Source organism: Lissotriton helveticus, chromosome 6 (assembly GCF_964261635.1).
Source record: "Lissotriton helveticus chromosome 6, aLisHel1.1, whole genome shotgun sequence".
Classification (NCBI taxonomy): domain Eukaryota; kingdom Metazoa; phylum Chordata; class Amphibia; order Caudata; family Salamandridae; genus Lissotriton; species Lissotriton helveticus.
Genome location: NC_136067.1, coordinates 698,802,347 through 698,814,712, shown reverse-complemented (window position 1 = coordinate 698,814,712; position 12,366 = coordinate 698,802,347). Strand labels below are relative to the sequence as shown.

General features: G+C 40.0%; 1 protein-coding gene across 4 annotated transcripts in view; it reads left to right on the top strand.

The window, feature by feature from the left end:
- Positions 1 to 12,366, top strand: part of SNX14 (sorting nexin 14) — a 647,427-nt gene that overhangs the window by 589,033 nt on the left and 46,028 nt on the right. For all 4 annotated transcript variants that reach the window (XM_078648164.1, XM_078648163.1, XM_078648162.1 and 1 more), the window contains one exon: positions 3,372 to 3,463. In XM_078648164.1, coding sequence (XP_078504290.1) covers positions 3,372 to 3,463 — 92 coding nt within the window. The remainder of the gene's footprint in view (positions 1 to 3,371; positions 3,464 to 12,366) is intronic.

Below are 12,366 nucleotides of genomic sequence, written 5' to 3'. Positions count from 1 at the left end.
CACTCTATGCTCATTGGCGTGTATGTGCTGTGGCTTAGCGATCCTCATTAGGGGGTTCACAGTCCTTGATATTGAAGTCCAGAGCCGCGTTAGTTACAAGGCTTTGTGTTAAGTACACTGGCTGGCTAGTCAGGGGTTGGGGCCTGTATCTTGTAAAGCACCGTTCACAGTCAAGATTTTGCATTAGCGGAGCACTCACTGGTTAGGGGTATCAACAACGGCTCCCATAGTATCCAGTGATCTGTTGACAACTGCCTCGGAGGGAGTGTTTACCTGACCTTCAGTTAACACAGTCACAGGAATGTCCACATCTAAGAAGATGACTGCAACTATTCCAGAATGAGGGAAACCTCCTCCAAGTGACCTGATGGTATTCCATTTGAAGTCTGGATTGCCCTAGTCCCCAGAGGGCAGTCGAAGTATAGCCGCCACACATGTACAGGAAGGGTCACTCCTGGCTCCTCCTTCTCAATGTCTTAAGGTGATGGAGCTTCTCCTTGATCTGGATGTCATTGTTTACATCCCCCTGCTCCTTGGCAAGAGCAACCTTGTGACTCATGAGGAGTCTGGGGCAATTGAAATGTTCTCCATGCATACCCTTCGAGTCAGCTGACTGTTCTAACTGGAGAGCAGGATCAAGACTGATTTGCATGTGGCTGGGTCCAAACTGGGGCAGCATGGTGAGCCAAAGAACAATGGATGTAGCCCAGACCGCTTGACTGGGGTTGAGTGTTTGAAACGTTTCAGCACTCCCTCAAGAATGGCTGTTCATATAAGCCTCCGGGACTGGCAAGCGCCTGGATACCCGATCAGGAGATTAGCTGCGCTTTCTAAACCCTGATTGATTGTTTGACTCCGTAAATCATCTCGTTGTGTTTTCTATACTCACCATAAGTGGTGAAGGGTATGCCCAGACGTGTGCCCCTTGCTTGCTGTGCCACTGGATTCAAGCTAGCCTGGCTAATGTGGGTTGATACCCCGAAACTGTTCCCAGGATGATTGTTTCCGGTTCAGGGAAGACTTGGCCTGGCGGTTCAGGCTGGACTGTTCTCATGGGGATTAGAGTCAAGGCTGATTTGAATATGGCTGGGTCCAAACTGAGGTGGCATGGTGAGCAAAAGAAAAATTCCTTTAACCCAGATCTCTTGACTGGGGTGAGTGTTTGAAAAGTTTCAGCACTCCATCCGTCATCTTGTTGTGTTTGCTGGACTGTTCTAAGTGGATCCGCTCATTTCTTCTGGCTGGCACACACCAGCTCTTTATTTAGAGAGGTAACTTATTTCTTCTCTCCACAGATCCAACAGCAAGATTACTCTGCAGGCTTCCCAAACTTAGACCCAGTTCGAGGGAGAGTGGCAACCATGCAGAGATTTCAATTCTGGTTCATCTATTATCTTCTTTCCTATACAAATACACAAAAGCTGCTCTGGGATGATTAAAATGTTTAACAAAGTACTGGCTGAGGAGGCCACTACGTATCTGCCTATTGTGGCCAAGTCTGGCTTATCTTCTTTTTTTTTTTGTTGTTGTCCTCATTACTACCATGGATCCAACTGCCTAAACGGATGGACCCTCAGCCAGCTGTCTCAGTTTATCAAAAACTGGCAGGGATAAGAAGCGAGCAAAGTGGGGGCCAGCCATCCCTCAGCTGTTTAGGACACCACCCAGAAGGCGTAAGACCAACCGATTACAACGGTAACCCAGGTAGGAGTAACAGCCAATACGAGCCGGGCTAGGACCGGACACCAGCTGTACAGATGGTGTGAGCAAAAGGACACCATAGTAATGTAATCATCGGACCCGGGGGGGAAAAAAAACGGGTAATTTATTGCACCCATGACAACTGATACCAAAAGGCCCTTTTACTCTGGTTTCCTGCCCTAGCCAGGTCCATGCGGGAGGTCTGCAGGACAGAACTCTGCCAGTCACTGAAGGAGTCTGGCTTATCAGTGAGGTTGCACCTTTTTACTGTCTGGAACCTCTCGGTCTTAGAGGAACATGTTCCCAGTGTGGTGTCTGCATTTAGTGGACAGGCATGAAGCCCTCCTGTCCTCTTAATAACCAGTTAAGGCTTACTCAGATAGGGGTGACTTGACTTTTGTCATGAAGGCCACCTTATGGAGGCATATTAGTTTGTTTATTGCCCTACTATGAATAACACAAATGGAAGGGATTGGCTACATTCTCCAACCCACCAGGCGTATCTAGTCCTGTTCGGGAGCACAAGAGTTGTGCACCTGGTGGCTGCTGCTTATTACATAACAGCACTAGCCTTTCAGAGTGGCACACATGTACTCTAGCATTAACTAATCTATTGACAGATTGTTAACCCAGATTCACACACTGGATACTTGGTACAGCCATCCATCATGCATGTCCCAAATATGAATTCAGAGTACCCCAAAAAAGAGGGACTTTGCAGACATTACACAGGGCACCTGTGAGACAGTACTCCCACTGAGGTAAGGGGTGAAAAGGTCAGTGTCCCTGGCTTGAAGTTTTGCTGCTGCCACCAGGGAAATACACTTAGGGCTGCCCAGGAACATACCAGTAGAGGGTGATCGCGTTTCAGAAAACTGTTCAAAGAACTTTCATCCCAACACATCCCATCATTTATCCTATCGTATTCCCACACCTCTGGGTCGCTTTTCCCCGAAGTGTTGAAAAGTTAAATGCTCTGGTGAAAGTGATAACAGCCAGGGTGGAATTGCCACTCACCTAATTGTATTAGAACGTCTTACATTTAGAAATATGCATTGAAGCAATTGAAAGGAACAATGAATGGTCAGGAGGTTTCAGAGATGTCTTTAGCTTGATCAACTTTAGATCTGTGAATGTTTCTTCTGAAGGGTCGGCTGGCCTATGGGGCCAAGCAGTACCTGACCGGCTGATCCGACATGATGAGTGTGTGGGTCTGTGTTTTGGCTATTTGTGGGTCTGTTTTATGGTCTGTTGGACTGGGTTTTACCATTGATTTTCCTGATATTAAAACAAACATTGCCTGTAGCAAGCTCAAACCCATGCAGTCTTCCATACCTTGCAAAACACTTAAAAAGCATGTCTGTACAAGTTCAAAACAGCCCTAATTTGCAAACATGGTCCACTTTTTATCTTTTTAATTCTACAAAGGGGGGGGCACTTTTATTTTGGCGCCTGGACCTATTGTACTGTATCAGTGTGACCTAGTAAGGGGATATTTGCAGTTTGAACTTAAGCTTGTGGGATATGCATCCGTAAGCTCCACTTAATATTCATTAAATAAAATTCACAATGGAGGTGAATTTGTCTGGTATCAATTAATATGCAAATCAATTATGAAAATCTAAGTACAGCTCATTTGCTAAAGTGTGCATCTGCGTTATTTTAACTAGATTTGATGGGCAAATGCATTGGCGATGACGCCAAGTATGAAGGAATTCGACTTCTCTTCGATGGGCTGCAGCAGCCAGTGCTGAATAAACAGGTAATAAATACTTTAATTGAACTAACAGTGTGTGCTTTTTAACTGAAAAAAAGACATTCTAGGCATTCTGTCTTTTGAAATTGTGACCATATTTTGACCCATCTTCAGTTGAATTAAATTATGCTTTATCCTGCAAAGCAAGCAGACTGCTATTTTGAAAACAGATAAGTGTATGATTTGCGATTCAAATGTGCATTTCTTTTTGAAGGGACCTTTTTAAGCCTGACTTTAGCAAAGACCTTTGGTTTTTAATAGGAGATTGTTCACTATACATACTTTCAGGGGCTTTCGGCTATTCCTCTTCACCAATTGGCTGCTGCAGTGTCATTCATGTTTTGCTTCCACCCGCCACAGTATATCGCAGGGGACACAGGGTCAGGCCACTTCAGCCATTTGCTTAACTGACCATGAGTGATGGCATTCTGTTGTTAAAAGAATGTGAACACCCACTCGATTAGTAAGTGACCTTTAGTACCAGGGATTATTAGTGCACTGTATGCTATTGCATTACAAAAAAATATCAATTTCGTCTTTGAAACAATGCCTGTCTTTTACTTAGGTGAGGATTTGGCACCTCCCCCAAAATTGCTGCTGGTGTGTCGCCATATAAAAAACATTCACAAATACATTCAGCAGTGATACGGACAAAAGGTCGGTAGCCAATGCCAGACTTCTTGCCTTTGCCAGTGCTTGTTTATTATAAAGTCAATAATTAGTTGTATTTTCGAGATGCTCTCTAATGATTCAAAATGCAAACGCACGGCATTCCTGGTTGTTAGGAACATTGTGTGTTATCTTAAGATACCAATCTGCATTATTGAATTTGTTCGTAAGACCGGGCTAATTTTGTGTTACTTCAGTTTTAACATTATATAGGAAGATGTTGGAGAAGGAGACTGGATTTTAATTTCACACGCTGGACTGACTTTATGTTGTGTTGTCAATGTTAGCCAAAACATACTTCCTAAATGTGTTGTAGTTTTTCAATGGATTTGAATGCTGTTGTACATAACTTAATGTATATTTTCATCAGAGGAAGAAAAGTATTCATTTGAGATACCTTTGGTGGCTTAGCTGTACAGCACGACTTACTCATTTTCGAACCTTCTTTCTTGATGGATACAAATGCAGATTAATTGTTAGAGACTGTGTGAATATTTAGTGTAGCCTGAAACTTGTATGTAATTCAGGTTCAGCAAATCATTTATTCCATTTAGTGTCACTATGTTTTTATGTTGATGGAAAAATGACAGAATTTTCTCACTGTGGCATGATTTTTAATAGTGGAGTGTGTGGATCATTTTAGGGTGGAGTTAGATGGAGACGTTCTAGGAAACCCTTCATGAGGAAGAAATAATGTATTTAGTGAAATGACCGATTACACGTTTGTGACAGCATATTGGTAGGAAAGTTTCAAATTATTTTTTGCCATCCGTCATGAAGCTATAATCATTTTTGCGATTTTTTTTTTTTTACTTTTTATTAATACTAAAGGGCATACTAATGTATAATCTCAATTTAAAATGTACCTTATATATGGTCGCAAGTTAGGCCTGATTGTTCTTACTGTAGTCCACCCCTCTTCTTTAAGTGATCTAGGAACTTCCTCAACAATATAAGATTGGGCAGGAGTACTTTGTTCACATCAGAAAGAGAAAGGTTTGGAAGCCTGCATATTTAAGTATCATTGCCTCAAGGATGCCACACGCTTCTCTAGAGGTCGGTCCCTTTTCTTCACTTGAGGTGATGGTTCCCTTTTTAGTTTGAGCCTAGGCAGCGCAAACGCGGTCTCTCCAAGACATGCTGTAATCAGTATATGTGTTGACATTCAACCTATTGGCTTTTTATTAGTTGGTTCGCTTGTCTTCGTAAAATGTCTTTGTTTGTAGTAGTTATTATGTGCTGTAGTTCTTCCTTTTCTTTTTTGGTAACGCCTACGCAGCACCACCTAACTACTGTAAACTTGCTACTGGTGAGAGGAAGTATTAGCTTTGGAACTCTTTTGTTTTTGCTTGCTTAAGTTGAACGTGGATGCCGTTTATTTTTTGTACTGGTGGTATGAAGTCTATTGTTTCTTTGTTTTGGAACTGTTTTGTTTTTGGTTGTTTAAGTTGAGCGTGGGTGCTGTTTGTTTTTTGGACCGGTGGGATGAAGTCTTTGTTTTTTGCGTTGCCGATATTTATTTGTAAGGAACGTGTTTTATTTTGTTGAAGTTGTGTTTTTAATAAATGTGTGATTTGTTTGCAAAAATTACAGTGCGTGGTGGATAAATAGATATATTGAAGTGATTTTTTTTTTAATAAAGCTGTTTTATTTGGTGTCGAGTTTCTGTAATTTCTTTTTTTGTCCATTGTTGTATTTGTAATGTGCCTTCTACATGTCTAGCCATGTGATCTACAGTTTGTTTGTGAACTTTGATATTTTGCTGTTTCTGGTAATTTAGTTAGTGTCTATCCCACAGATGCTGTAGACTTAAAGATAACGATCTTTACTACAAGGCAGATTTTCCCGTCATTATCTCGTCCCCGTTTCCGTTCACAAGTCTGGGAAACATGCTAATGTTTCACACTACATCAGACTTTCAGTCACACTTTTTCGTTTCTTTCAAACAAATGTGAATACCTTAGAATTTACTTGTAAAACCAGCGTGAAGGCAACTGTATTCTTTTTTTATATGTAAAAGCGTATTTAAACAAAAAGGTATTGCTTTTATTTTAGGGTGGAAATCACATTTGTGCATAGTCACAAACACGTACCTTTAATATTCCAGCACACTTTTGCTTAGCAGCCACATGCACTATACATTATTACAATTTAGCATTCTGACCTGCACCCAGTATATATATTAAAACGGTTACCTCCATATAGCCGGCCCCTATCCCTTAGCGTACAAGGCAATTCACATCTCAATTACTACCATTTACATTACTTTCCTGCCATAGCTATATCACCTCTCTATTTCTTATTCAAACACTGACTGCAAAACCACTTTTATTTAAAATTAAACACTCCCACCATACTTTTTCTCCTCTAAACACAATTGCAAACAGGGGAAACACACCTGATTTCAGTCCCAAAAACATTTACTAGGCCTCAAGTTGCGCCAAACTCACAAACAATGGCCCTAAACACTATTTCCCCTGGATCGATTTCCTTCCAGACAACTGGACATATAGTACACTTCCCCAGTTATTACGTTCAATACCCTTTTCCCCTGGATCAACTGCAACTACCCTAAAAGCATTTCCTAACACCTGTAAACGGGACCAAGTGATACACCGGCACCTTACAAGCAATTGTATTTCCACCCCTTCCACAACTTTTACTTGTTCTTCAATACCATACCAAGCTCCACTACATTTAAATCAAAGCAGCAGGTACGAATTTTCACCTAAAGACCTCCCTCCTGCACCCATTTAAAATCAAGCAAACTTCTACCACAACTAGTCACAAACACACCAAATTGCAGCCTAACTGTATCAAATGTTATATATATATATATATATATATATATATATATATATATATATATATATATATAGTACACATTACCTTCTTGCCTTCTTCTCACCTGCACGTTGTACATATTTTTATACACCTGTTTTAAACTACTTAAATAATAAACATAAATATTAGAAACCAAATTTGTTTTTTTATTTCCGTTGTACTTCCCTCTCATTCTCTCACTCTCTTTCTTACACACACACATGCACACAGCAGTCTTTCTCACTTGTCTCCTCAAAATCTATCGCTCTCATCTCACTTATAACTCCCTCTTGTTCTATCACTTTCTGTCTCTCACACATGCATGCACACAACTGTCTCTTTCTCACTTCTTTCTTTAGAATAGCTCTTTTGTTTCTGTTGTATCTCCATGTCTCTCTCTTACTCAGACATACACAAATACAGCTTTCTGTCACTTGTCTCTTCAGAACCGATCTTCGCTTAGTTTAGATAAAGTGTCACCTATTATCCCAGGGTCGAGTGATACATTATTTTGTATTTCTGGTCACTAAAATGTGAAAATTCTATTAGCACTATGCACACCCACAAATACAAATTGCATTAAAGCTATACAATTATCCAAGTAAGCTATTAACTATAAGCCTCCTCACACCATATAATTGATAAATCTTCACCCTTGTGAACTAAAATAAACAAAGTCATTTGCCCATATGCCCCTATACATAGCACATCACAATGCTCTCTATTAATACAAACCAACATTAATAAGGGGCACTAGTTGCATAAACAAGGTATGCACAAATTTGATTTTCATTTTTAAATCTGAACATATTACTTCACCTTTAACAAATGCATCTCTCCATATTTCTTCCATATTTGTCCTCTCGCTTTTACTTGCCGCTCGTTCTCTCGCTCTCTCTTAAACACAGACATGCACACAACTGTCTCGTTCTTATTTGTCTCTTTAGAAGATGTCTCTCTCGTCTCCCTTATGGCTTTCTCTCTTGTCACTCTCTCTCTGTCACACACACACATGCAGACAGGTGTCTCTTTCTATCTTCTCTCTTTTAAATCTATCTCTCTCTTTTCTTGGTTCTAACTTCTTCCATTTTTTCTCTCTCTTTCTCTCACCCACACGCACACCTATCTTTCTCAATTGGTTCTTTTAAATCTGTCTCTCTTGTCCCCGTTGTAGCTTCCTCTCGTTCTGTCACTCTTTCTCTCACACGCACACAGCTGTCTTTCTCATGTATCTCTTTAACACCTGTTTCTCTCATTTCAATTATAACTCCCTTTTGTTCTTACTCTTTCATACACTCACCTATTTATTTCTCAATTATCTCTTTTCAGTCGTCTCTCTCATCCCACTTCTAGCTCCCTCTCCTCTCAGTCTCTTTCTCATACACATATGCATTCAACTGTCTTTCTCACTTGCTTGTCTCTTTAAAATCTATCTTTCTCATCTCACTTATGACTCTCGTTCTCTCTCTCTCTCACACACATGCATACAACTGTCTCTTTCTCACTTCTTTCTTTACAATCTGTCTCTCTTGTTTCCGATGTAGCTCCCTTTCTATCTCACACACATACAGCTTCCTATCACATACAAATTGCATTAAAGCTATTAATTAATCAATTAAACTATTAACTATAAGCCTTCTAACGTCATACAATTAATACTTCCACATCATACTACAAATTGTAAATACACACACCATAAACAAAAAAAACAATACAAACTACTATTCAACGTAATTAAACATAGTTAATTACACATAACACACTATACCTATACATAACTCCAAAACATGTTATACTATTTAATTACAATCCACACACAACTACACCACACAATACCACAACTAACAATAACATTACCACACCTATCCCCTATCTCTCTATTCTACTAAATCTCACTAATCTATCTTCAACAATTATACACTATTCCCACATTACTAGAATATTTAACTTCAAATATTCACCCATATTTTCTAATATTTCTATTTTCAAAAGTTTATTTAATAAAAACACACGCTATTCTCCTCTTCTAAACTATTCTCTTACATACACAAAACAGCCCTCTTTAAACAACTACACCATCCTCTCCCTTCTTTCACAAACACTATTTCTACTCCTTTTTCTCAGTATCAATAACTACATCATAAAATAACTATCCCTCACATTCTTACTTTCTATCTAAACAAAACAACCATCAACACTATCTATTCACAAAACACTTAATTCTACTACGCAAATACAATAAACACACGATTCAGCAACACATGTATAAACAACAAACAATAGTAATACTACACACATAAATACATTATACACCACATACATATACTAACTACCCATTACCTATTAATAAAACCACAACTAACAATAACATTATAACACACCTACCACCAACTACCCCTATTATAACTCTATTATACTAACACCACCTCCTCATCTCATAATAACACTACCCCCTATCAACACTCCCTCTAATTACATACGTACTATATATACTACATACTAACATAACCATCCTTCCTTTACCTTCTCACACTGCACACTGTACCAGCTCCCCCCTGTAGTGTAGCTCCTATTTTCCCAATAGGCTCTGCGCATTGGAATAGTACCTACAGCAGTAAAGGCCTAGGCCAGACGTTAACTAGGTCTACTACTGTCGATACTAGACTTAATTTTTGGGTTTGCCAGCTAAGCTCAGAGTTCGCTAGAAACTTTCTCGAATGTTCAAGGAAGGATTAACTTCCCTGATTAGACAAGAAGGGATTTAGTTTCTGACAACCATAGAACATGACAACTTTGCTCTCCCCTAATCAAGAGTCAATCTCGAGAGTCGTGTGAGCACAAGGCAATTATTTTACTCAGTCAGTACGTGCATTCTTAGTCTCATCAGAATGTAGAGAAAAGGAAGAGACGGGCGTGTTCAATAAAAGATGTTATTTATTGATCAGTCTCTTTTCTCGTACAAGAGAAATGGATCGATATTATTGCAATACTTATAGTTAAGTAAAGTGCATACATTAGAAGCAATAGTATAAAATAATACTGTAAAAACATTGATATGGTTTCTGAGCCATATGATGTTAAAATGATTAAAATATATTTACATACACATATACATTTGACTAAACGTACTCAACTGGTGTTTCTAAATACGCCTACCCCGTGTACCTGACCTAAGTCTAATGCGTGGGCGGGAATAGAAAGTTACAGTTTAAGTTAAGTTTGTTTTTGCCAAGTGAATAACTAAAGAATTCTCTGTGAGGGGTTATTCAGTTCTGTACCTGGAAGTTAGGATGAATGAGGAATGGTATCTCTTTCTCTGCTCTCGATATTCCAGGCTGCCTGCGAGGGCTGCCCAGAAGCGCCGGTGCTGGGTCTCTCGGCTTGAGATAGCAGCGCGTCTCTCAGCGCGTCAGGAAGGCGGGGCTGCTGCCAGCGGGGTCTGCTTCTGCTCTCGGCTTCGGCAAGTATGGCTGCTCCGTCTTGTCACCACGCGTGTGTTTGCATAGGGCAAGGTCGGCAATATTTATACCTTAAAGGTGCCGAGATTGACGTAAGGATGGACATAGATACGTCAATAAAGATGTCATACGACTTGCTCGTTAGCACATTCTTTACTAAAGTTCTCTGTGAAATCAAAACAATGGCCGCACGGATTTTCCAGGTTGTCATAGGTTTGATTTGTTATGAGAACGTCGTATGCCTTATCAGGGGCTGGAGGAATGTCGCTTGTCTAATTAGATCTCAAGCGTTATGACCTAATCAGATAACACGTTCCTGTGCCGGAGTGTGACTGCGTCAGATAACGGTATCTGCATCATGGGGGTTTTCTTGCCTCATGGGCTGACTGTCAGTTAACTAGCTAGTTAGTTTAACCAGAATAGGGTCAGGAATAGGGGGATCGATTCAGAACCTATAGAAATACACGACACCCACTCCACGCTAACTATGGTCATATCTACTATAGAGTATAGTGTATACCTTACCACCCCAAAATACATAAATGCATTTCGAAATTTTCAAATATACTGAAAAATTGCAGTCATATATATTGTATGCACTTAAGATATGAATTAAATGCAAAAGTAAACACGCATTTTTATGCATTATTGCTTATCGGTATATGAGAAATACACATGAAATGGCTCTTAATATGGCTATACAGAAAGGAAGTCCGAGACCATTTCATCACATAATAAAATATTTGTGAATCTACCAGCGGGCAGCTAAAGTCTATAAAGTATCTAAAAATAGAAATTTTAGTTCTCTAGGAATAGTTTCTTACTTTAAGCAGAAGATCAGTGTCCCGGGAAAAAATATGTAGAAAAATATTTTAAGGGGCATGCTGAAAAAATTGCTGTCCGTGAACTGGAGTGAAATTGTTCATGTGACTTTATTTTTAAAGTTGAAGGCCGAATTCAGGGAACGCCGTGTGCGAGTTTACTCAAAAGTCTCTATTTCTGTTCTGGAGAGAACATCATATCATTCAGGCTTTCGAAAAAACTGTCAACAGCTTCATGGGAAAGTTCCACTAAGTCGGAAATAGGTGTAACCATGCATTCATGCGCATGATTGTCTCCATTGACATTCTGATTCGCATTGCTGACAGAAGGTCGTACCTGTTCGATGCTGCTTTCATCTTGAACTTCACTACTCTTCAATCGCAGTGGTGAAGATTCCAGGAATGCCGTCATCAGGATTGGCAGCCTTTGAGGGCAGCACAAAGCGTGAACCTTGGTAGGAACCAACAGTGTATCTGCATCCACCGGCGCATCCGATTGTAGCGTCAGACAGGTGTCTAACACGCATTCTTCTCCGCATAGCAGACACCTTAGTACAGGTAAAACACACCTTTGCCACATTGGTCGAAATGATAGAAACCAAGTCATGTTCAGGTCTCTAAGCCGGGAGAGTCCCAGGATTTTTGATATCCGGTCCCGGTATCCAATGGCTAGGATCGTATCTTCCATTGTCGCGAGAGTTTGATCTGTGACATGGGTTGCCATAACGAAAAATAAGGACTAAGAATAGGATTCCTGCAATTAGTCCCAGGATCAGGGGAAGTCCGCCAAAAATCGAATGGACGAAATCTGGAAAAATACCCAGTATGGCTTTGAATGGTGTTAATGCCATCGAAAATACTGTCTTAAATACCTTTGAGACCCCAGTGGTATCAGAAATATTTAAGATTTCGCTTAGGATTTCCGCGAAATGTACGGGGGAATTAGTTGATAATAATGTATGTATCTCTGCAGTCGTCCTTGCGACTTGTAGATCATACGTTTCTTTTGATGACGTGAGCCTTGTAGGCGTCTGAAGAAGCACTGTTTTCATTCTGCTTAAAGTGTCTATTCGAATAGAAGTAATTTTCAAACTGGGCCATGCCCTTGCCTCCCTGTCTGGAAAGGAGCTGGGGAATA